This window comes from Cnephaeus nilssonii (genome assembly GCF_951640355.1).
Source record: "Cnephaeus nilssonii genome assembly, chromosome: 5".
Classification (NCBI taxonomy): Eukaryota; Metazoa; Chordata; class Mammalia; order Chiroptera; family Vespertilionidae; genus Cnephaeus; species Cnephaeus nilssonii.
In genome coordinates, this window is record NC_137076.1 from 45,173,889 (window position 1) to 45,201,083 (window position 27,195).

Below are 27,195 nucleotides of genomic sequence, written 5' to 3' on the forward strand. Positions count from 1 at the left end.
GCGCATGGGGGCTGTAGGCCAGTCTTACAGAATAAATAACACAGATGGTGACAATTCTATGCCATCACAGGGAGGACGAAAGAGTGTCACATATGGTTTGCTTTTTACCCGACCCATACAAGTTCATCCAAGAAATTTATTTTAACTGATTTGTCATTGAGTTTACTCTGATGGCCGCATGAGATGACTGTGTAAAGATGAACATGTCACCCTGGAAAATTGCCCTGTGGCTTCCGCGAAGTGCTTCTCTGCTCTATGCAGCGTGACAGGGACTGAGCAGTGAAGGCAGCTGTGTCAGTCTGATGGGCCTGTTTTTCATTGAGCTGCTATTGGGCAGATGTGCGAAAATAGATGTTTAGCATTGGAAACATATTGTATCTTGTGCAATAGGGACAGTCCTCATTACATTAAGGAAAGTAGAATTTGGCTTGTTGTCTACCTCCTCGCCCAACAAGTATTTCCTGGGAGGTGAAACAGAGGCACTGCATGTTATCTTTGGCCTTGAGCACTTCCTCTGTGAAGACTAAACATGCATCAGGCTCAGGCTAGGCCAGCTGAAGATTTGTATGAAATGGGAAGAAAAGCTCACTAGTGAAGCAGATGTCCTCCTAACCCCCTAGATGGGATGGGAGAAGAGACGAGGAGGGGCGACCTGAAGCTGGAGGCCAGCCCAGGGACACATTAGACCCCAATATTCCTACCCTGCCCTGCTTTGTGGTCAGAAACCACCCCTCTCCAGGGTGTTCCTGGAACAAAGCTGTATAAGGAATCTCAACTTTTGCTTCCATACTTGCAATGAACACTGTATACTTGTGCATCATTTCACAGGTGCATACATCAGGGACCACAGGGTAAGAACAGCGCTCTCATTATATGATGCTGTCTTTCTGGGTTGTCCTAAACCTGTGGTTGGCAAACTGCGGCTCGCAAGCCACACACTCTTTGGCCCCTTGAGTGTGGCTCTTCCACAAAATACCACGGCCTGGGCGAGTCTATTTTGAAGAAGTGGCGTTAGAAGAAGTTTAAGTTTAAAAAATTTGGCTCTCAAAAGAAATTTCCATTGTTGCACTGTTGATATTTGGCTCTGTTGACTAATGAGTTTGCCGACCACTGGCCTAAACCATGTATTCTCAGCGACTTCAGTCTCGCATCCATCTGCTGCTGTCTGTGGTGTTAAGGGGGGGATCACCTCCTTTCCTTTTCTGTCAGCACCTTATGTTTATATCCATATATGCAAAACCTGTGGGGTTTTTCTTTCTGCTCTGCTGGCCGTTTCATTTGTGAGAACGTTGGTGTTGCTCGGTGGACCTTTCTTCCATGAAGCCCCAGGTTCTAGTTCTGACAGAAGTGCCAAGAGATCGAGTGTGAACTAATGGGATTTTCTTCAGTGCCATTAATCTTGCTAGCTGGGAGGTGGTGCCCAGATGTCCCTGACTCACTCACCAACCACTGTGGAAATATAACCTATTGATTGATAACTCTCCTTGAAATTACCTGCAAAACCATTCATGACATTTTTAGTATTTTTTATAGGCTGACAAGTTCTGGTTTTTGTGTATTAGGTTTTCATGGTGACCATCTAGCTCTATAATTCATATATTTGAAAAAATAAAACAATGCTTCCTCTATTTGTACTCTTAAAGATTTTCAGATATCATTTCCCCTTCCTTTCAGAAGCAGTACTTTCACACTAGCTTTTCTCATTTCTTTAGACTACGCAATCACCCTGAGATACCGAAAGTTATTAAGCATAATAACCTATATTATGTCAAATTGTGGGTACATCCAAAGTGCAGCCAAGCATGAGTGTTAATGGGCAATTTCGAAAGGTTCATGAAAACATCTTCAAAAGTTTAATGCATTTAGAATGAATCCAATTAGCATTAGTGGATTTCTAATTTCACTTGGCTCACTCATCATCATGAATTTTACTTTCAAAGTAGTGTTCCATTTAAACTGCCTCTCTGACTGGGACTCTGGTCTGTGGCAGTGTTTAAATTAAAAAAAAAAAAAAAGCCTTACTATCAAATGCCATTTACAAATATTTGTTGAAAAGTAAATTAAGAGGATTTTAAAAAAACATATTGAATTTACTGCTTCATAAAGCCTAGTAATTATTTAAATTATTGAGTAGATTGCCAGAGAAGGAAGCAAAGATTCAAGAACAAGTACATGACCAGAGTTAGAGCAGAAATAATCACTTTTTGGGGAAGAGAAGATTAGGATAAATTGCTTTATCACAACTTGCTTTCAAAATCTATTTTTGGGTGTTATTCATTTTCAGTGTTCATGTGATTCTTCATTGGGCACTGCTAGTCATATTGTTTTTAGAGGATTTTTATTAACTGTTTAAAAGCCATTGATTTAATTCATTGATATATTTTCTAGATGTAGGCATGATTGAATTATAAAATCTATCTTATGTGAATATGCATTTTTATAACCAGGATGGATTAATTTGTGGAGTTTCTTCCCTCATTGAAGAATTGCATTCTTGGGGTTCCAGTACTAAGCATTTCTCTTTGTACTTTTCCTTACTGTAGTCTCTTATGAAAAAAAAAGGCATATTAACTTTATTTTATGCATTTCCATTTTTATTACTGGCTTTCACGTGTTAAAATGTGGTCTTTAAATATTTAAACACATGTTCTTGTTTAATCCATGTACTACCTTTTTTCTGTCATTTGAACTGTTTCTCTGCCTCCTAACATATAGATTGTACAGCTGCCTTAAATTAGGCTAACGTAATATTTAGTTTCCTTTTTCCATGCTACATCTAAATGTGCATTCTTCCCTCTTGTTTTCCTTCTGACTTTACTAGTAGATGGTAAAGTGAAGAGAGGAGAGAGGGGGAGAGTCAGCTGTACTCTGTACCTGTACCTCAAGTAGCGTTTCCTCTCTTGCTTTTTTCTCCTGTGTGTTGTCGGCCTGTGAATAGTGCTGACGGGCAGTGTCAGGGGGATTAAGTTATGGGGCAGTGGAGGGTGTGGAGGAGCACTGACTTACCACTGATGGCTTAGGTGCCAGTCTCAGTATTACCACTCATTCGCTGGGAGTAGAGTAAATCAGTTGGCATGCTAAGCATCAGAAAAATGTATTTAGAGGAACAGATGAAATATAACCCAGTGGTTAGGAGTTGGGCTTCAGAAGACAGACAAACCTGAGTTTGAATCATGGCTCAACTCTCCTTGGCTTTGTGGCCTTGAGCAAGGTGCTTTAATTTTCTAAGCATCAGTTTTATCTTCCATAAAGTGAACAGTTTTTATAGGTCTGTTTTGAAGGCTATAAGAGAATGCACATCACATGTTTAGCACAGTGCCTGGCACATTACTTAAGTGCCCAGTGAATGTTAGCTATTAAGATGATATATGTGAAAGTGTCTTGTAAGTGAGTTTCCCAGGAAACTCCTGTTGGAGAAGACGGACAGAACCCAAGCACATGCTCATTCAGTGCTAAAAGTGCCCGTGTTCCCTTTGCCTGTGACACGACAAGGAACATGCCAGGTGGCTCGCTGCAGAGTAGGATTGTCTAGATCAAAATTAGCATCACATTTTAATGCTTTAAAAAAAACAACACTATGTTCCAGGCTTCAGGCATTTTATAGAGTACACTGTAAAGCAAAGTAACAGTTGGCTATAGCAGCCTCTTTCATTTGATTTTAAGAGTAGCAACAGATTGACTCCAGAAATATCATGCGGAAATCAGTAGCACAGATAAGCAGCTTTGCTGTAAGCTTGGCTGTAATATATGCTCATGAATACCTAATTAAGCCATGCAGTGGAATCAGCCAGGAAGACTACAAAAGAACAGCAAGTCACATCAAGTGATAAGTCATTACTTAAGTAAGACAGAGAACACTAAGTGTCCCAGGTCAACAATAGCCTTAAAATCAATAGCAGTGCAAAGGAAACATCTATGTAGGACACACCTGCTATTTTAGAACATCTCTTGTTGCTTTTGTTTCCCTGTGTTGGATAGTGAGCTTGATAATGCCTGGGCCTATAGCACTGTCTTACTGTTTAGTGAAATCTGTGTGTGTGTATGCACATATTTATACACGTGTATTCGCGGACACACATGGTCACACGTGTGTAAGCATGCACACTGGGTTATGATGTTAAAATATATGTCTTATTGTGGATTGTGATTTAAAAAGTATTTGAAAAAAATATTGATCTCTGAGTATGGCCAACTCCCATCTGACATGTTCGTGATTCTCTCATTGTGACTGCCGTCTTATTTAAGTTCCCCTTACCCTTCCCAACTAGCAGTCCTAGTGCCAGTGTTCCCGCTTCCAGTCACACTGCATGGTGCCATGGTGCCACAAGAGGGCTCTTTCTAATGATCACTTACTCTTCTGCTCTAACAGTTCCCCCTTTTTTAGAGAGTAAAATGTAAACTCCTTGGCTGGAATGGCCCCTTTATGTCCTTCAAATGCGCGCACACACACACACACACACACACACACACACACACCTTCTCTACACACCTCCATCTTCTCCTTTGCTCCGGTCATACTGTTTGCCATCCTATAGTGGCCCATCCACCTTCCAGCTGTGCACCTTTGCTTCCTTTGCTTAAGGCCCTGTTGAACAAACTTCTGTTCATTTTTGGAGAACCAGTTCACGCGTTGCCTCTTCTTTGAAACCATCCTAGGCACCCCCAGGTAGAACTCAACCACTCTCCCCTCCAGGCTCCTTAGCTCATTGCTCTGTGCCTTTGTTCTCTGTCCCACTATGGTTGCAGGCACCTGGAAACTGGGAGCAGGGGCTGGGGGGGCGGGGGGGGGCAATAGGAGACTTACTTTCTTTCCTACCTCAGCACCTCGCCTGGTGCCTGGCACGTGGAAAGTGATGTGACTATTTCCTATAGAACATGTGTTTATCGCTACGGATAAAGTTAAGCCAATTAGTGTCTCTTTCTTCTGAAATAACGAGAAATAGTAGTCTTTCTTTAAAAAATAAAGGAACAGAATGTGTTTAGACATGATGCCTGTGGCTTTTTGTGTTCATTTTCTTTACCTAAAAGATAGTGAAACGCTTATAATGGGTCTCTTGGGCTTCATTTCTCTTGCATTTTGTAAATATTAGACCATGGTTAATTTTGATGTTTTCCCAAATTTTTGCACTGTGTACAAAATATTTGGACATCAATGCTGTTCTCTTCAAAAAAGCCACCAACCTTCTCACGTTTTATTTTGGAGTCATGCACATCCTCCCGTAATTTTATCCTGATGACCTTTTTTCACTTGGAGCACCTTTCCTCTCCTCAGCAAGTGACCGCCTGACAGGTCAGCCGTCCCCAAAGTTGCACACTGCATCTGCAAAGCCACAGGCTGACCTCGGGGGTCAGTCCAGTGAGCCTGGTGACCACAGTCACAGATACAGGTCAGATGTTTCCTTTGTGCACCCCCCACGCGCCCCCCCCCCCCCATCGCCTCACTGGACTCTTCCCTCTGCCCCCGGGTCCTGGCATCATGATGTCTTTGGCGTCCCAGAGTCCTCATGTTGATACACCTACCAGGATCCCTCAGTGATAATGTCCCATCATCCAGAATGATCGGTTTTCTCTTCTCCTCCACTTTATTACAACTCTTACGCCTTTTTAATGGCTGACATTGAGCCTGCTTCTAAGAGAAACTTGTTATAAACAAATGTTTACAGAATTATGGTAAGATGAATAAATATCTTCAGTATTTTCATATGTTAACAGTCTGTTTGATGAATAGAAGTCTCTGATGGTTGTGTTTCAGGTGGCCTGGCCAACTTGCTTGGCCAGGAGCGGGGCAGGGAGGCTGGAGATGGCTTTGGGGGACGAGGAGGTTTATTTTTATATTAGAAAATACTGCATCCTTTTATGTACTGTGGGCTATGTTTACAGCCACAGTCAGGATACGAGGTGTGAGGATTCCAGAAACACGTCAGGATACAGATGGTATATCTCCCCTCTAAAACTATAAAAATAATGGATAAAATACTACCACCCCCACCCAGCCCCTTGTTATAAAACGTATGCATGAGAAAAAAAAAGGGGGGGGGGATCTTTTTGTGCCAGAAACACATAGAAATCAAAGCCAGAACAGTAAGTTTGGGCTGATGCAACAATTGCCTTCTGGCATTTCATACTGGATACAGGTCCTAGGAATCAGGTCTGGAGTTTATAAGATCCACTCAGGATAGGAGATCTCATCTCACACTTGGAATTGAGCCCTTTACCTAAAAACCTGGAGCTTCAAAGAGGGGACTAGAAAACTCCAACCATAAACAGTGAAGCAGCAAAGGCACAAGGTGGAAAATGGGTGGGGAAAAATAAAGTCACCCATGGCAAATCAAACTCCAGGCCTGTGCAATGAGTGCGTTTGGGGTCCAGATTTGTTCTACCCAAGTGACTTGGGAATCCCCACCTGAGAAAGAAACATCAAACCTCTGGGACTGGCAGAAGGAAGCACACTCACACTTACCAGCCACAGGCTTATAAGACACGTGGCTTCTTTTCCACTTCTCCACCTTATTGCAACTCTTAAGCCTTTAGTGACTGACACTGAACCTGTCTCCAAGAGATACACATAGCACATAAAACAAAACGAACTCCCAACAAGATCAACTCGTGTTCAGAAATTACAAACCATGTCTGAGGACACCAGGATAAAGGAGAGTGAGTCAATACAACCAGGCGAATTTACATGCCTCAAACAATCTGAAATAACGTTTAAGTAATTATGTTTAAATTGGTTACAGATTGAAAGAAGGAATTGGAACAGCTTTCATTTTAATTTTTAAAAATCTTTATTTACATATGTCCCCCTTTCTCCCCCATGGACCTCTTCTAGCCTGCCTCTGCACTGGAACAGTTTTTTAAAAGGTCATATGATGTAGTAAACTATCATAGATTTGTAAAAGAACTAAAAAGAGCTTCTAAAATTGAAAAATGTGGTAATGGAAACTAAAACTCAAAGGTTAGAGAGCAGAGTAGATTAAATACAGCTAGAGAGAATTAGAATTTGTGAAATGGAGGCCACATATCAAATCAACTCTTTAATTGTAGCTCTGAGACAAAAAACAAAAAAACAAACCCCCCAAAAAAAAACACCACAAAAAAAACATGAAAAAATATGGAAAAGCAAGTAGGAGACATAGAGGCTAGAATGAGGCATTAAACTCACCATACATTACTTCATATAGAATGATTAAGAAATTGACACTCAGATGATGGCCAAGAATCTTGTTTTATTATCCAGAATATTCCAGAGAAAAAGAAAAGGGATAGGGAGGTACATCCAACAATCTGAGACCTAAGTCACCTGCTGGCTTTGTGTTTGCAAGAGGCTGTCCAGTGGTTTGGCCCTAGCAGTTAAATGTGCACTATTGTGACTAGTGGGCAGATTTCAGAGCTGGTTATGTGTAAGGAAGTCTGTCTGTACTCCTGTTTTCTGTAAGACACGTGAGCTGGACATCTCTGAGGATTAACAAAGGGTCAGTTTAGAGAATGTTATTGGGCAATGCCAGCAGTGTAAAGATGGGGAAGTTTCTTAGCAAAGTCATTGTAGAGACAGCTGTGTTTTCCCATGTTGACGTTGAGAACGTCATTCACTCTTCTTTCAATCTTCTGAGGGATTTACATCATAACAAGGTTTTAGGATTTCAAAGTCGGGCCTTGGCAGGCTCATCCAGCTAAAAGTTGGAAACACTTGAATGAGTTCCTAGATTCTATTTGTGACACACCAAGATACTTCGTAAGCACATATGTGTTTTGTCCTCAGTGTTCCTATCTGTGGAGCAGGACTGTGTTCCTGGCCATCCCACAGGAAAAAGACATGATGAAGGTAATAAGTAGTTATAGGGAGCATGTTTGTGGGAATGGTGTTTTCTGATCCTTAAGTTAAAAATAGGTAATTATGTGAAATGTTAGTAATTTAAATGTGGTACATGGAAAATAAATATATTAATAATTGTGCGATGACTTAATAGAACTGGATTGAATCCAAAAGTAAAGAAATCTGAGTTGAGAATTGTCCAATGGAGCCAGCATATATTAGATATTTAGCACATGCCTAGTACTTTGTTAGGCTTATTTCAGAGGCTAAAGAACAAAAATAAAATGGGATTTTTCTCCTTGGGTTAATTATGAAATCACTGAGTAGACAAACAGATGTGAGATCAAGAACAAGTTAAGACAGTGGGATTAAACACCAAAATGTAGATGTTTCAGAAGTTAAAGGAAGAGCAGAGGATGTGGGGGTGGAGGATGGGTGGAGATTTCCAATCCTTCCAAACTGGGTCCTGGAAGGATTGGAAATTTCAGAGGTAGCAGGGAAGACATTCTGGGCACAGCCTGAGGTGAGAGGCAGGCGTCCTCCCTGCCCAGAGAAGATGTTTTCTTCTGGAGCCCTGAGAGGTAAATATGTAAAGGTGAAGGAGGGCCCAGACTGGAGAGCTCTAAGTGTGGATAAAGAGACGCTTGAACTTAAGTGTTTGGGTGATATGTACTGGAGTAAGTTTTTGAGTTGGTGAGGGAAATGACAATGTGGTATTTTAAGAAGTTTGAGGGTTTAGTGGACACAATATAGAGAGTGAGTGGTATAAGAAAGCTCATCAAACATACCTAATAAGCGTTAGGCACGTAGCTACATGTTTCATACATATGTATCTCATAGAAAGCTTCTGTGAATTAAACTTCACAGAAACTGTGAATCGGGTACTATCACATTATACAGATGTAGAAACTGAGGCCCAGATTGAGTTGCTCAAGTCCCACAGCTAGTAAGTGACAGCATGCAAGCCCAGTCCCATCTGACTTCAGAGCCTTTGCTGTTATCTTACTGCCTTTTGTTGAAATGTCAGAGCCACAGCTCTTCTGATTACCCAGGCCCTGTAGACATTGCACGTTCCTGGAAGTTTGAGGCAGGCAGAAGTCATGCGCACAGCAGCCAGAGCAGCGTGTTTTGTACCCTCAGAGATCTGATCCAGAACCTGGGTGTTGGAGTGTCCTAGGCACCCACACTCCCAGGACACAGACCCACCAATCCTTAGTGCCTGTGAATTAGCCAGACTTGTTCTGTTGATTCCACAAGATATAATAAACAAAAAGTATTTGAGAAACCTTTTAAGATCTGTAACAGAGCATTTCATTTGTTCATTTATCTTGAGAAATTTTAACAGGAAAGTATTTTGGACAAATTAGCTATTGACAAGGTAGAGCTAAATAAATGATTGTTTCTAACTCTCATCAAGGAGAGCAAGGCAGAAATAATAATGGCATATTGTTGCTACTTTGTTCCTCTGGTGGAGACTGGCCATCCACCCTAACCACCACCTGCAGCTCTTTTATTTTTAATATATTTTTATTGATTTCAGAGAGGAAGGGAGAGAGAGAAACATCAAGGATGAGAGAGAATCCCACACTGGGGATCGAGCCCGCAACCCTGGCATGTGCCCTGACTGGGAATCGAACCATGACCTCCTGGTTCATACGTCACTGCTCAACCACTGAGCCATGCTGCCGGACTACCTGCAGCTCTTTATTGATCTCCAGTGTTCATTCATCCTCCAGTCTCTGTCAGACGTTTCTGAGTTGCCGGATTACGTTTCTGGGGGAGGCATGGAAATACTGGCAGTGGTTTGTCTGGAAGAGGTGGCAAGAAGGCATTAGGGGCTGTTGAGGGTTGGTAGCTCTGGGGTAGTGGGCTGTGGATACTCGGAAGGGCGGAGATAAGGCAGAACTTTTGGAAGTCTCAGATTGTGGAGGAAGTAGAAACACACTATAGACTCATTCTGATAAGAGAATTTAACCAACTCTGTGGGCAAGAAATGAAGTTTAAAATTGATTCTCTTCAAGCTTGAGAGGAAAAAAGGAAAATTAATATATGTATCTACAAGGTTGGTAAAGTTTTCAACCAAACAAGCATTTTAAGTGGAAATGACTCTTTTTAATGTTAATATTTTTTTCATTTGAGATTTTCATTCAAAACTCAAATGTCAGAGGTTCTGTTTAATCTGAGACAGTAATGTTTGGGAAGAGACAGTAATGTTTTGGGGGAGGTGTTTCATATTGGGAGGAGGACGCTTACTAAGTGATCTTACTTGCTGAGCTGATATTTATGTTGTGTCTCCTTTGACAGAAGGGCCTTAGGAGGCCAGACTCCTCTGGTTCATGTGTCCATGTTGGGATGTAGCCAAGCCTCACCTGCTGTTTTTTTTTCTAGTCCCCTCACCCAAGCTCAAAGCCCTAAGAATAGCAGATGGTTGAGTCAGGCATTTCACAGATGTTGGAATCATTCCATCTTATGTTTTATAGCATTTCTTTAAAGTACTGCTCCATGTATGTTATGGCTGAGAAGTGTGTGTGTTTGTACCCTGGTGTGCACGTGAATGTGATAAAATTGTGAACTTAAAAAATTGTCCTAGCCCTGGCCGGTGGTTCAGTTGGTTGGAGTGTCATCCCATATACCAAAAGGTTGTGGGTTTGATTCCTGGTCAGGGCACATACCTGTGTTGCAGGTTCCAGTCGGGGCACGTATGGGAGGCAACTGATTGATGTTTCTCTCTCATATCAATGTTTCTTCCTCCCTCCCTCCCTCTGCCTTTCCCTCTCTCTTTTCCTTTCCCTCTCCCTCTCCCTCTCTCTTCCTGCCTTTCTCTCTAAAAAAATCAATAAATATATCCTCAGGTGAGGATAAGAAAAATCCCTAACAGATTTCACTATTAATTGCTTCTAAAATTAAGATAAGGCTAATAAGAAAAGTATTAAAAATATACTACATGTAATTCAGTATTTCCTTTGTTTATCTGTGGTTCTCTATAAGCCTTAAAAGTAGAGCCTTTCCTAACAGGAACTTTAATCCGAACACCAGGGCAGAGGCTGTGTGTGGGTGTGCATTTCTGTGATCGATCCAAACAGGGTCTTCTGGATCTTAGAGTTCTTTAAATTCTAAAACTGTGATTTCCAACTAGTGTGCCACAAGAATTTTTAAAACATGCAATATCTGACTAGTCAGGGGCACTGACCTCTTTTCCTTTAGATTGTCAAATTAAAAAATGATATCAGCTAACACAATATCCAGTGTGAAAAAAATCAAAATTATACCTATTTTTTTAATCAGATCGACAAAAAGATATATTTTTGGTGTGCTGCAGAATTTTAGTAATTAGTTTATGAGATAAAAAGGTTGAAAATCACTCTTCTAAAGTCTCAGAGATTAACTAATAAGCTCTTTAATGATGTTGTGTCTCCTTTGGAAAGATCTCAGAAATTTCCAGAATCACCAGAACTTAAGCTTTAACTCTGTCCCCCAGTAGTTTAAACCATATTATCTATGGGCAACTGGTCGCCCTGGTGCCCCTTAAATGTAACTAATGTAGTTGCTGATGATATTTTTCTCTTCTCCAGCATTCATTTCTTTTTTCTTGACTATATTTCCCTCCCATTTCCATTTGCCTTTAAAATTGTTCTTTTTTCAGTAAATAAGTGAGTAGCTATTGGATGATATAGTTAGATGGAGGCAATTGGGTTGCCCTGTGGAAATATTCAGGGGATTGTATGTTAGTTATTTAGTGCCCTGGGAAGGTGTAATTCTTTTGAATATTTTTAAAAAACATTTAGCTGGTTTCTTTCTGTCCCTCGAGCCTGCATACATAAAATCAGCAGTACCGTGTGTTAGGGAATGGAGCATGCTCATCAATTCTGCCATTTGCTTGTGCTTAACCTGTTTCACATTAATTTAGTAACATTTTTCAAATACCAGATTTTGTGCTAGGGGCTAAGAATACAGGGAACAAAGATTCAGCTCCCTGTTTTAAGGAATGGGCTCCCAAATTTCTACCAGTTTATCCCAGCCTGTGGACCCATTCGTCTTTCTTCATTCCCCAGGTTTCCACCTCAGATGCTGCCTCTTTGCTCCAGTGATTTAAAAACGACTCATGCTCATTTTTCACGTTTGATTGTTTTTTACATTCTCTAGCCCGTTTAGTTCCTCCTTTTAAAATAATTGGAGCCAGTTTCTCTGTCCCCTTTTGTTATCATGTATGAATCTGCAACCATCTGAAGTAACTCATGCTTGGAGAATCTCCCATCCATCACCTCCCAGGGAGCCTCATTGCTCCTGTTCTGGCAGTTTATTGCTTAAAACAAAGCTCTTTGTGTTGGTGGTGGTACCATGTAAGTTATAGTCTGTGTACTTTCCTTGGATTGACACACACACTTTCCTTCCCTACCACATGGTGGGGAATCACTTAGGGAAATGATTTGAATTAGGAACTAGACCCAAATATCTACTGCAGATAATTAATCCATAAAAAAGCTAGACTTCACATCAAGCATTCCCAGACTCCTGCCCACTTGCTCACAGGGAAGAGCAGGGAAGGAGCATCTAATTGGCCTAGCTCAGTTGTATTAATTACCACACCTTGATAGAGGGAGGTGATAGAAATCTAGGTGAAAGGTGAGTGGTATACATTCAACTCATTGTATAGATATACTAGAGGCCCATTGCACGAAGATTTGTGTAAGAATGGGCCTTCCTTCCCCAGGATGCCGGCACCGCCTTCGCTCCAGCTGGAGCCACCTTTCTGTCTTCCCATGCTGCCAAGAGGCCCAGAGCAGCTGGGACAGTGCGGAACACCTGCATTGTCGTGGCAACGACGCAAGCCACTTGGCACCTGCGTATGCAAATTAACCCACCATCTTTGTTGGGTTAATTTGCATACTGACTCCTGATTGGCTGGTGGGTGCCACGAAGGTACGGTCAATTTGCATCTTACTCTTTTATTAGTGTAGAAGATGGGCATATGGTCAGTAATGATTATATATACTCTCAAAATGTAAGTCCCTTGAAGGGAAGGTTCATATTATAGATCTGTTCTGTGCTATATGCAGCATACAATGAATTTCTGATAAATGCAAAGCATTAAAAAGGATTGAGCTCAAAATACAAATATTTTTAATTTCTTTTTAAAAATCTTTATTGTTGAAAGTATTACATATGTACCATGTTTTCCCCCATTGACCTCTTCTAGGCCGCCCCTGCCCCTTGCCCCAGGCCTTCACCACCCTATTGTCTGTGTCCATGTTTAATTTCTGTATTTCCATTTTCTTTGTTCATAAGGACCAGGTACATCAATGACAAGTCATTGTCATCTTGCTGTGAATTAATGACACATAGATTGAGCAAGAAGTTCCAGGAATTTGTAAAGGGAAGTCACTGAGGCTTTCTGTTTTGGAGAACATGCATATGACTAGTATGTGTCAGAAGAGTAGGGGTGAGGGGCCACAAAAACCCTTGGGTGAGAGTGGGAATGCAGGGTCATGTGTGAGAAAACTTTTGCACTGTTTGATTAACAAGTCTAGAAAATGAGAACCATTCTCGGGAAACTGGGATTTATTAATTCAAGAATCTGCTTTGTCAAATTCCTTATTTCTCATGTTTGAGATTATTTGAACATATACTTAAATAAATGTTGGACCATTAAACTTTGCCTGGTTTGCTACTATTTCAATAAGAAAATATTCTAATCCCTGAAAGTTTCCCTCATGAACATAGTGTAGGAAAGGGTGTTGGCCCCACTAAGTTTCCATCCAGCCCACCAGTCACTTCTCCCATCTGTGAAAAAGAACACAAAGCTGGATAGACTTTCCTTCTAATGAAAAAGCCCGAAACTAGGGAGCCAAATCCCCTGTTAAAATTGCAGTGTGACAGCATACACCTTGGGTTCCTGTTTGCAGTCTTTTCACTACTAGTGTTAAATCTTTAAAATCTCAGATAATCATGATCCAAGGCAGGGCTGTGTATCTGTTTGGGTTCTTTGTTGTAAGTAGCAGAAACCAACTCTCATTAATGTAGGCAAAAGGAACAGTATTGGAAGGATATTAAGGATTCATAGAATTGATAAGAAGGCCAAAGAACTAATCTTAGAATAGACAAAAAACAAGACAACTATGAAAGTCCAGGAACTAAGGACTAGGAAAATGGTGGTGCCAACCATTCTTGGCCTCCTGACCACAGGGAAATCATGGGGAAGGAGCATCTAATTGGCCTAGCTTGGGTCATGCTACCACACCCTGCTGGAGGAAGGGTGGGGCCTCCAGATCTTATCTAAGAAAGTCATTCTCCAAAAGGAAATAAGGTTGCACTCACTGGGAGCAATATATGCTAAAGTAGCCAAAAGCAACAGATGCCCACCACCGGGTAGTAGAAGGGATTGAATGACAGAAGGAGGCAGTACCAGTTTTCCTTTGGTAAATGAGAGTTAGAAACATGTGCTCATGTCTGTTGCCCATGAGGTGTGTCTGTTTCTGTCCTGTATACTCCCCTTAGCCCACCCCCTTCTCTCTCTCTTAATTTGGGCCCTAGGACAGTCCTGTTATAATGTTGATTTGTACACATATGGGATACTAAATCCTATATAATAAAAGGCTAATATGCAAATCGACCCAACGACGGAACTGCCAGTCCTTATGATGCACACTGACCACCACCTGGCAAATGCTCAATGCAGGAGCTGCCCCTTCGTGGTCAGTGTGCGCCCACAGGGGGAACACCGCTCAGCCAGAAGCCAGGCTCATGGCTGTCAAGTGCAGCGGCAGTAGCGGGAGCCTCTCCTGCCTCCACGGCAGCGCTAAGGATGTCCGACTGACGGCTTAGGCCCGCTCCCCACAGGACATCCCCCGAGGGCTCCCAGACTGCAAGAGGGCACAGGCCAGGCTGAGGGACACCCCCCCACAGTGCACAAATTTCATGCACCGGGCCTCTAGTATGAATATAAAAGGTGTTGGTGTTGAAACAGTTTTATACTTTGATCAATTTTGAGAAATTGATTTTTTGGTAAGGCCCTCTTCCTTGACTAATTCAGTGTTTACCACTTGCCCTGTGGTTCAGTTTACTAGTTAACCTGCTCTATCCCTAAATGCTCAGTTATTGAGGATTTTGTATTTTAAGTACGTTCTTCAGGAGCCAGATTTTTTTCCTTTTGGACTCTCTAGATAAATAAATTCACATCCCAGTCTGCTTTCAGTTGGTTGTTGGAGTTGATTTATGCATGTAGCACACTTACTAAGTAAGCATTGCTTAGCGATTAAAACTATAACTTTAAGGGAATATTAATTTACTCTGCCACACCTTCTTATTGGAGATATGGCAATAGAATCCTACACCTTATTCTAATATCTATTCTCCATCTCAAAAGGAGAGTGCAGCCTTTCAAAAAGAAATGAATTTTAATATTCTGAATGTAGGGAGGGCACGTATCTTTTCCTTATGTATGAATACTTAATAACATTTATAGTGTACCTCCTGGGTATAAGAAAAAAACGATTAAATGCGGCTTTTATAAAATTAATTTTTAAATGATTATTTAATGATGACACTCTTATTTTAGTCCCTGTAAATCTCTAAATTTCTGTAGCTCTTACCATCAGCTTCTGAACTTAATCTAATGCTGGACTGAAACCCTGGACATTTTGAGGTCATTTGAAGTGTTGTGAAAACCTGACCCGCTGTGCTTCTCTTCCAGCATCCAGTGCTTGACGAGCCCATAGCTGAAGCCGTCTGTATTATTGCAGACACGGACAAGTGGAGTGTGCAGGTGGCCACCAGTCAGAGGAAAGTGATGGACAGCACGAAACTAGGCCAGGATGTCCTGGTCTCCAGTCAGGTGTCCAGTTTACTTCAATCCATTTTACAGCTTTACAAGCTTCACCTCCCTGCTGATTTTGTAAGTATTTGTTCTCGCATCATTGAAGTTTAAAGACACTTTTTTTTTCTTTGAAATAATGGTTTTAATCTACTATTGATGATAAGTTTAAAAACACTTTTAACAATACTTTTTAAAGTCATAAATTCACATGTATTGTTTTGGGTATAATTAGACGATAGTCTAAGTAAATATAGAACATTCAACATAAAACCAGCAAATGATAGACTTTAGAAACAATAGCCCTTCCATGAAACAAATAACGTAGAGTGGCAAATCTTTTTCAACAGGTACAGTTAAACCTCGGTTCTCAAACATCTCCCATCTTGAACAATTCGGTTTTTGACGAGGTTGTTCATGGAAAAAAAAGTCTCAGTCTTTGAACAAAAGTTTAGTTCTGGACCTGACAACCCTTTCATGCTGATACCTCAGCTTAACAAAAAGCATCTCTTAGGCCACAAACTAAGGAGAGAATGCCAGTCAATTTACCTCTAAATCTTGGAAATTGTGCAGTGAATATTTTTGTGGGTTTGTTGTTGTTGTTTTGCCTTTGTTGCTGGCAAAATGGATGATTAGCACAATTTCAAAAGATAAGAGGCCCTATCGACAATAAAAAATATATATTAAAAACATAAGGAGTCCATTAGGAGTGCTTAGGGTGTGGAAGAAACAGTGATCACAGGCAATTAAAGAGGTAGAAAAACTTGTTGATCGGAAAAAGGAAAAGCAATTAGCTGGTGACTGCATTTCATTGATATGTGAAAAAGTGGATGCTGCATGTTGACCTCTAAAAGACACCCCTGGAATGAGTCCTGAAAGTGATTCATTTAAGGCTAGTAGGTGGTTTGATAACTTTAAGAAAAGAAGTGTTTGTTTATAGGTAAAATAGTACATTAGACATGTACTATATATAAGAAAGGTTAAAACAGGGAATGATTTGGGCATCTGGAACGAATTAATTCAATCTATAATATTTCTAATGGGGAAAAAAATTACTCGGTTTTCGAACAGATCACTTCTTGAACAGCCATCCGAATGAATTAACCCTTTGCACTCGCTTGCTTTTTTCTCGATTCCTTTATTCTAATGCTAACCATGTCGAGTCACACTCGACATCCGAGTGCAAAAGGTTAACTTAGAGAACCGAGGTTCTACTGTATATAGTAAAGTAAGTTAGGTGTGGGGGGAGGGATAAAGCATAAAGGGAAATTTAAAACCCTCCTTTGGAGAACGCGTTGCTTTTCCTTTTATTAGATTCATATCAAGCACACCGATTCCTGAAGGAATTGTAGTTTCTTTTCAGGGACCACCCTCACAAAGTCGTTAGCAGATAAAATAGAATATAGCTTGTGTAAACACTTGAAATTCTGAAGTGCCATACCCATAGAAGATGGTATCAGTTATTCCTTTTCAAATGGGATTTTAAAATCACTTTCATGACATTATATTAAATTCAAACAACAAACGAGCCATCAGCTCCTAGAAATGATCAACAGCTCTTCCTGAGTTATTGGAATTAATATACAAGGCAAATTCTTTTCAAGGTGTGTGTGCATGTAGAGAGAGATTGAGAGAAAAATATATTTAGAGAGGAAGGGAGAAAGGTTTCAAAAGTGGGAGTGAGGCTTGAGGGCATCACTAGGAAAAACTAGATGAGCCGCCCTTGGGGACATGGGCTTAGATATAAATACGCTCACCTTCTCTGCTCCTTCCTCCCTCTGCAGGCTGCTGCTCTCTGCAGAATAACCCCAAACCAGAACATTTGTTATCTCCCTTCTGGCCTCCACAAAAGATACAGAGATATTTAACAACAAAGTTGGAAGCTGAATATTAATTACCTACACTAATTGCTAATGGAGGGTAATTTTCCTGAGTTCTTATGGCTGAATCTACAGTGGTACCACATGCCTCAGAAATAGTCAGGATTTTTATGGCCTTGAAGATGGTGCTTTGAAATAACCCTCTGTTGTCTAAGTAGACAGTGTTGCCTAACAGTGACTGGGTTAAAGTCTAGGCTTTGCCATCGATCAGTTGTGTGATGGTGGATAAGTGTCTCTGAACCTCAGCTTTCTCATTTGTAACAAGCATGTTAAGAGAATCCTCTGAAAATTGGGGCTGAGGTACTTACTGCTTTTTCAGCGATCAAAGCAGAGGTTAAACAGCCAGTATACAGTAGTGGCCACCGCCTGGGCTTGAGAGTCCAATAGCCTGAAGTCAAACACAGGCTCAGCTGCTTCCTGTGTGACTTCTCAAAGTCTCAATTCCCTTATCTGTAAAGCTGGGGAAATAATAGAACCTAACTCACATGGTTAGAAAAGAAAATTAGATGATTCACGAAAAGCACTTGGGATGGTATTAGATGCTCTAAGCACTCAGGAAGCAGCTACTGTCCGTGTGATTGTTAATAACTACTTTCATAAAACAGTTCATTGTTGTAAAGACCAACACCACCTTTTCACTAAAATCTTTATTTGGGCTTTAAACTGAAGTTTGCTCTTGCAGGACACCTGTCCCTGGGGTAATCGTGTGAGGAACTCTCAGGTTCCTATCATCTAACTTTGGTTCTATATTTAGAGTCAGTTTTTCTTTCTAGTAGCAAGTTGCATCATGCTGATTTTGAGGCTGAAATCTTTTTTTCTGTAAGGGAAGGAAGATATGTTAGATTTTATAGTTTCTTACTGTTTTAAGTATTTACCAAACTTTTATATTTTATTTTCTAATACATAGCTCTTGTTACTTTTGACATCTTTATTTTCCAAGCAATAAATTATTGTAGCTGATTTTTTTACTTCATTTGGACCAAAATATGTTTAACCACTTAATAATATGCATGGCTTACTTAGCCTGACAAAACCAAGGTCAGAAGAAATTTCATCTGCAGTTTAAAATTCACCTTAAAAATCATTTCAATGAAACATATGATTAAATGCCTATTAGAGCCATCAGTATGAAAGGGAAAGTAGCTATTTAAATTTTCAGAAATTAAAAATTGAAGAAGCCCATCTCAGGATTAAGATACCAGAAAGGAGAAGGAAAAACTGAAACAATTCTATTTAATAATCAAGCCTTTAAAAAAAAATTCTAAATACTTTGATTTCGAAAATAGTATACATTCCATATAGACCAATGTTCTCTTTATTTTGACATCGCAGCATATAATTTTCATGGAGACTATGAGTACTCTGCAGATTAACTATTCTAAAACACAAAGGATTCATGTAATGTGAATATTTTTTAATATTTTATAACATTCTTATTAAAATTTTTGCATTTGCTCCATAAGGAACTAAAACTTAACAGGAGGGAGATCCTTTCACCACTAAACTCTTTATTTGGGGGACCATTTTCATGAGGATTGGTGAAGTCCTCCTTGCTTTGATTATTACTCTTAGTCACTTACCAGTTGTGTTTTATCCACCCAACACAAGGCATTTAAGATTTTAAACCAATGAAAAACTGAAAAGATTACATCTCTAATGGATACTTTTTCCATGTCACTGATCAGGCCAGATGGTCAAGATCAACATTCTCAAATGCATCTGTTAATCTTTTTTACCTTGAAAATAGCAGGCGTAATGGTCTAGAAGAAAATTATGTGTGATAGAATTACCCTTGCCAAAGCCATCAGGTGTCTTACTGAAGATGCTTGGAGGGCTCTGCCTGCCAAATGCAAAAGCATTTGCCTCTGGTGAAAGACACAGATGGTTGCTATTCTCTAAAAAATGAAGTTGGACACAATTCCAAGGATAGTGAAGTCCTGAAAATAATTGCCCTTTCTTTATTGTTTTTAAAGACCTAGTTAAAATACACTCCAGAGCCAAAAACAAAACAAAACTTCAAAATATACTTCTGGGAATGTATTGTGCCCAAATAATCTGATATATAGGGAAATATTACAACAACAGAGATGTCCTTTACAATATTTAGAACAAAAATGCAAATTGCTATGTGGTTAAGTAAATAATGTAAATTCACATTCTTAAAAAAAAATTAGCCACAAAATTACATTGATAAAGAATTTTTACTAACACAGGGAAAGGATTATCATAAAGTTTTTTTTGAAACACTTATAGAATGATTTCAACTATGTAAAAACAAATGCTTTTTAGAAAAGACCAGAGGATAATATATGAAAATCTTACTAATCATTGGAAAAAATAAACTTTGTTTTATAAAACCTACTAGTGATAGGGTTTGAGATGGCTTGTAATTTTTTAAGTGTATTTGAAAGAGGTTAGATTCAAAATGAATCAAGAGAACCCTAGCTCTTAGAATGCTGGCAGAGGTTTCCATTCTGGCCCTCATTGTGAATGTTATTGGCTTCACAGTGCATCATGCATCTTGAAGATAGACTACAGGAGATGTACCTGAAAAGTAAGATGCTGTCTGAATATCTTCGTGGGCACACACGAGTCCATGTGAAAGAATTAGGTGTCGTACTGGGGTGAGTTCGGTGAAGTGTCACCATTTCTGCTCCCTGTGATGGGGTTGTCCCTAGCACTGTACCCACTGACCCATTCATCCTATGCCACCTTACACCTGCAGGCCTGGGTGCCCATTGAAGGGTTTGGGGACCATCAGGCATGTGTCTCTGCTGCTCTCCAATGAACAGCATGTTCTTTGTTTCTGATAGTGGAAATGAGCACAGAACTTTAAGCTGCAGGTACTTTATGTTAATCTGGGTTATTTTATGTGTGAAAGTGAAAAATTACACTCCACTCTGTTTGCCCATCTGAGGTCATTTCAGTAAGATGTCCAAGTCACAAGCTGTCAGATGCAGCCACGTCCTGGGGGAGGCAGGGGTCTGCGTGCCTGTTCACGGGGGCTGGCTGTACCTTCCTCCCTGGGATGATAAGCCCACCAGAAGAGGAGACGTGCTTATGTTACTCATGTTGTACAGCATCTTCCTGAGGGTCTCTGCCATGACTTCTCTAGGGAAGAATTGGGGACTTGCCCTCCTTACCTACGATGATGGTTCCCCTAATTTGGGCAAGAAAATATTGTATATGTATTGTTGACCTTGAAATTTTCTATTAAGCCTGCCAATCAAAGTATCAAGACTCAGGCCTTTACTGTGTTTTTGTGTTTGGCTCTTAGCACTTCATGTTATACGTTTTTCTTACATACTTCATTTTTAAGATATTTCCCCCTTTGGAGGCATTTGCTTTTGCAGTTAACTTACAGAGTATCTCTTGCTTGTATATATTTTATTTTTAGTTCTGATTTAGATCTCTTGACCACCCTCATACTTTGGTCTTGCTGCATGAGTTTTCCCATTGTGGATGGGGGTCTTATATTTCCAGGACACTCACCTGTCCCTGATTCTGACAGATGTCCATCATCAACACTATTAGACGGGTCACAAGTCATCTGTAGGCCCTGTTAGTACATTATTAGTGGGAATCATCCCCAACCTCACTAGCCCCTTCCCCACCGTGCGGCAGACCTGGAAGAAGACCTGCAGGGAGCATTACTGGAGAAGGCATAGGAAAAACTCCATGAGATCATTTAAATTTTATTTTTAATTTTTTTGTGGAATTCAATGGAAAGATTAGGACATATTTCACGGACTGAAGCAATCCTTTTTTTTTTTTTTTCCAGGACATTTGTCATCATTTAGCCTAGCCCATGCTGTATCCGCCTCTGCTTTAAGAGAGGCCGCCAAAGCCAGGTCCATCAGATGCCATGTCTCTTGATTCAGCATCTGTTAGTGTTGCTTTCTCTCAGAATGTTGTTTAGTGAGGATCTAAGTTGTATAACCTGTTGAACAAACCCCAAGGTTTTTTAAGAAATTGCCACCTTCATCATTTCCCTAAGACGAGTTATAACTTAGGAGCAGAGTCTGTGTGCATGCGGGATGTTGACTGGAGGAATAAGGAGGCAGTGGAGGGAACATTAAAGTATAACAATGCGGCTGTACAGGGAATACAGGAAAGTTATGGGCTTGGACTCGGTGGCCCCTGCTGTGGAAGAACAGTTGTATGTCCACACGTGTGCCCAGCACACCTCCTGGCCTTTGTCCTGTGGTCATTGTCTGCTGGGAAGTCATAATAAAAGAACAGGTTTATCATCCTGCCATCCCTCTTACTTTTTCTTTTGTTTTAAGCAATGATCTAGCAAGCTTGGTCCCTAGCAATAATACTTTACTGCAGAATCATGTTACTTTAAATTAATAATCTTTTCCCTTTTTTTCAATATTCAGGATTGAATCGAATGACCTGCCTCTGTTGACTGCTATTGCCAGTACTCATTCTCCGTATGTGGCTCAGATACTCTTATAAGCTTAAGCTCAGGACCATTCTTCCTTGGCAGAAAAAACATACACATTCTCATGTGAAGGAGAAAAGAATAAGCTCTCCATGATGTCCAAAGCATAAGAAGAGCAAACAGAAACAGTCATTCCACCGCTTTGTCTTGTTTTATCTTGTTGCTTTCAAGTGGATGCTTTATTGGAACTTAGGTTTACTTGACATAATGGCATGTGTGTTTTTCATGAATACTGTACGCCTTTTGTTACCCAGGAGTCAACAGAGAGAGTGACCTTTTTGGGAGGAGGAAGCATATGCACTACACTAAACACTAAGCTGTTGGTACTGCTCGCCTTGTGTGTTTGGGCCAAACGACAAGGGACTTTGGAGCAGGAGGTAAACAATGTGCAAACCATTCCAGCAGGAAAATGCTTCAGAGCTTACGCATGAGCTCTCCACACTGGAGAAAGCGTATTCCACTATTCTGAGAAGACATCAGAAAAAGGACTTCCGATTCCAAGTCGGAGTTTGCTTTTTACAAAGGTGAAGTAAAGAAAGCCACATGGGCCCTCGACAGCTCTGGTGGCTGTGGGAGCGACAGTCTGACCTAAAACAGGGAAGAATATTGACTATTGGGAAGAGAGTGCTATAGGGACCCGCTCTTTTCACATCTTCGTGGAGTTTACCTTGTCTCAGATACAGCCACAGGTAGGTTAGAGGTGGATTGTTGGTGCAATAAACCCAAGAATCAATGTAGCATCTTAATCCCATCAGGATGGTTTGTAGCAGCAACGTACACAGTCTGATACCGTGTGTTTAACCTTATACTTCAGAGCTTTCAGCAGCCTCTTTAAGAGAGGCCATTTACCAAAGTTATTTCTATAAGCTCAAGAGTATTCCTGTTGCTAAATTCTTCTAGCCAAAGCCACTTTCTTCCTGTAATAGCTAATACAAATGACTATTTATACTTTACAAGGCACAGCTGTCCTGGTGGGAAATGAAACCTGCAACAGTTCAGGATGACTAATGAAAGCAATTAGTTTGAACATTTATAAACAATTCATACATGGTCTACATTTTTACATTATCATCTCTGTGCCTTCTAATTCCTACATACTTTTCAAAACACTGTTCCAGAAATTAACTCCCCCATAGTATCGAACCTGCCAAAATGAGGAATTGTTTATTTGCTAGCATGGTTGACTTTAAAAAAATAAAATACATGAAACACGTAATTTTCTGTTACTATAAAAGAAATTTTTCTTAGTTTGCTGACCACAAACTATTACCCTGTCAGACGATGTACTGACATCCAAGATAAAGAAAAAAACTTAAAAAATTGATCATTAAATGACAAGAGCTGATCGAGTTAAACAGAACATTGTTAGCTAATTATAACCAGGCTCCAATTTCCTTTCACTCTTTTATAAATTAATTTCAGTCCTTCCCATGTATTCTTTGTACCTAAGAAAATGAAGTAACTTCCTGACTAGGGGTTAGAATGACTTCAGATTTTCTATTTGATAAAATCCTATCTTAAACACCAAGTTACATAAGTTTGTCTCTTCTTTTACAAATGCAAGTGAATTATTTGTTTGAAAGAGTACCTAATGGGGAAAAAAATGGGTGTATTACTTCTTAGGAATGAGTCAGATTTGCTGCCTTCCTCTCTCTTTTTTTTATGATGTGAAATGTAGATGAGTGTATTAAAGCTCTTAAGATCTTTAATTTTTATTTTATGTCTTTCTTTCATAAAATTGAAATTTTCCATCCTTTTTTAGATTTTTTCTGTTTTCTTTTGCCTAACATCTGAGTTTGTATTTTAAATTCTCTAGTTCCATGACATCATTGCTTGTTGTGATGTTACACAGAGAGAATGAACCTTACCTGTGGCTCAGCTCACTCGTCATTTGTTTTTCATTACATGTAAATTAATGGTAATAGCTGGTGTTACATCATTTCCATCTGCACCAGTTTAAAGCATTCCCTCATCTCTTGTTCTTGTTCCTTGTTTACACTTTTGGGCACTTTCCCTCATTCACCACCTTCCAGGGTTTCATAGAAAATAACTAAATACAAAATCAGTTCCATTCTTATGTGGCATGTTGAAAATTAGACCCATATAGGGGGAAATTGAGATTTAAAGGGCTGATTCTAAACTTCATACATAGAAGATTGAGCCCAGCCCCCTCAAAACCTGAGAAGATTTAATTTGCCTTTTAATCTACTTTTCCAAAACTCTCTTGGAAACGTCTGTTGGGAAACCACAGGTGGGTCACACGTGGGCATGGTCTCAGTGATGCTCAGGGTTCCGGTCAGAACCTAATCCTCAAAACGGACCGAGAATGTTGCAGCTCTTTTAGAACCCTCCTTTAAATAACATTCAAGTTTTGTTTGTCTTAAATTCAACCTCTTCCCAAAAGTGGAAAAGAAAAAAAATCTCATGGACTTGTGTTGAGATACACCCCCTCACACACCGTACACCACCCAGTGGCTTCATTCTGTCTTAGCCGCAGAGGCAGAAAGGGATCCCACCCTCTCCCATGCCCACCTCAAAAAACAAAATTTTTTAAAAAAATTTTTGAAAAAACTACCTCAGTTGACAGGATTCCACCTTTAGGGTTTCTTCAACTTTTAAGTCTTACCTGTTGAGTGTAGCTTTTGTAGAATCTTGCTTCTTTAAGCAAGCTAGTGAGGCATGACAGAGCAGAGTATGTACGTGTTCCTGTATGGCCCTCATCTAGCATGTCGCAGTTTTATTTTTAATAGATTGATGCGTGATACGAATGTAAAGATAATTGTGTATGTTTAAACATGACAATGAAAATTTAAAATGTAGCTTCCATACTTGTGCATAACTCCAAAGTATTTTATTTTTATCAGTGTTAAATAGCTTTTTGTACAGGCTTCGATCCATTTTTCTGAAGTGTGCTGTTTTTTAATGAAAGTAACTATAATCTTTTCACATCCCATGGAACTGCCGTTTACACATCACAACTTTTTAAACTTACCATATTTTTCAAAATTAACTTTTTTGGAGGGAGGGAAATTCCTGCTTGCTAACTGATACTAAACTGTTGTTTGGGGCTCTTATCATTAGGTCCTGAGATTTTATAAAAATTTAGTCTGTAGCTTTTTAGGTTCTTCACTAGAGTTGGTTGTACATAAAATAATAAAAAATATAAAGTGACCCCCCAAATTCTTTTAAATGTCTGGATTTATCCGGTCTTAATGTACTTTTGGAACTATTTTGTTCATGCATACTTTCACCATTAAATCGAGTCTTTAGCTTCTCTGGGTAAATGTGAACCATTTGTTTTGTACTGTGTTTTGTGGGAGGGGATACTTTATTATAATACTTGCCTAAATCAATAAGTCCCCTCTGAATGTTAATTTTTAAATGTCAAAATTTGGTGAACTATATATCTTGGAAGCAAGATTGCAATATGCTTACATTTAAGTGGTGTTTAAACAAGGAGAAAATTCTGGGATTTGTTACCATTGAAGCTCCATGAAGACAAATTGATAGGACCTTATATTTTTGATCAGTTAAATAGCTATCAATGTCATTGTATGGAAATTTTTTTCTTAAAACTTGTCCATGTATTATTTTGATCCATTTTTTGTGGCATTTGGTGCAATAAACCTTTTGAATTTATCTGAAGATTTGTTTGTTATGTTGAATCTTAGGACTTAAGAATCTAGAGGTCTCATTTCCATGAACTCATGTGTGGAAATAAGTTCACTGTCAGTGATTTTCAACGGGGGTTTTGGAAATGTAGGTCCATTTTTGCTCAGCATAATGAAGGGTGACGGGGGATGGGGGCTGAGGATGAAAGGAGAAATATCTTGTAATGTGTGGGATACCCCATGGAATGAAGAATTGAATTGTCCCATCTCTGGCGTGACTGAAATGTCATGCTGGGAATTCATGTGGGTAAAAAAACGAACCTGTTTATCGTGATCTAAGCTGAAAATTTAATTCTGCCTTGATCCATTTTTGCATGCACAATGTATTTTTCAGATGATTTTCATGTATGCTGAATTTTCCAGGAATGTCACTGATGTATAAATTGAGGGAAGATTTGACCTTGTAAGGTTCCGAATTTTAACAAGAATTGACATAATTTGGAAAATATTACCCAAATTACAGTACTCATGGAATTTGAGTCATCAGTACAGAATACCTGTATCAGTCTTCATTTATAGCTGTTGCCTTCATGGAGACTATATATAGATGGAAGCATCTACCCACTTCATTATATTTTATATTCTAATCTAGTTCCCCAATGTCTATATGTATTTTAAATATCTATATAATAAAAACCTAAGCAACCATTAGGGCGGAACTACCAGAACGACTGGTCACTATGATGTGCACTGACCATCAGGGGGCATACGCTCAATGCAGAAGCTGCCCCCTGGTGGTCAGTGCGCTCCCATAGGGGGAGTGCCGCTCAGCCAGAAGCTGGGCTCTCAGCTGGCAAGTATAGCGGCGGTGGCGGGAGCCTCTCCTTCCTCCGCTGCAGGTGGGCTGTAAAGAGTGAGGGGTCCCAGATTGCGAGAGCCCCAGACTGCGAGAGGGATGTCTGACTGCCAGCAGGTGGACATCCCTCGAGGGGTCCCAGGCTGCAAGAGGGCGCAGGCCGGGCTGAGGGACGTTCCGCCCCCCCTCCCCGAGTGCAAGAATTTTGTGCACCGGGCCTCTAGTATTACTATAAGTTACTTTTTAAGTAGTAAGTGTAGTGCATTGTATTGATTTGTTATAAACTATATGTATAAGAAGGTTGCATTATTTATGAATTTTATTTTAGGAAAGTAAAAGACATAAAATATTTACTATGAAAGGGATGAGATCATTGCTACTCATGGTCTCAGGAAAAAATATGCTGTTCGTTGTTACTTTTGTAGCAACGTAATACCATACTGAATTATGTTGTTTTAAGACTATAGAGAGAAGTAACATTAGGTATTTCAAAATCCTTTTTGTATTACGTGAAAATTTCAAATGTTTTCTATATTCCCTCAAGCATCTTTAAAATCCATGCTGTTGATAAAGAACTGAAACACACACATCCACACCACGTTGCTGTTTTGTTCCCTGATGTCTGGATTGTTCTGTCAGATCCTTTGTATGTGTTACTTCATTTACATAAAAGGGATGCAATGGGAACTGTGACAGTTAATTTTATGCATCAGCTTGGTGAAAGCATAGTACCCAGATATTGTGGATATTGCTGTGAAGGAATTTTTAGATGATATTA

At 39.8% G+C, this 27,195-nt stretch overlaps 1 protein-coding gene across 2 annotated transcripts in view; it reads left to right on the plus strand.

Annotated features, from left to right (window-relative positions):
- The window catches only part of FNIP2 (folliculin interacting protein 2), a 137,595-nt gene extending 112,012 nt beyond the window's left edge, over positions 1–25,583 (plus strand). For both annotated transcript variants that reach the window (XM_079770424.1, XM_079770423.1), the window contains exons 16-18: positions 15,504–15,704; positions 20,012–20,127; positions 21,886–25,583. In XM_079770424.1, coding sequence (XP_079626550.1) covers positions 15,504–15,704; positions 20,012–20,127; positions 21,886–21,964 — 396 coding nt within the window. In that variant the 3' untranslated portion in view covers positions 21,965–25,583. The remainder of the gene's footprint in view (positions 1–15,503; positions 15,705–20,011; positions 20,128–21,885) is intronic.
- Positions 25,584–27,195: the final 1,612 nt, after the last annotated feature.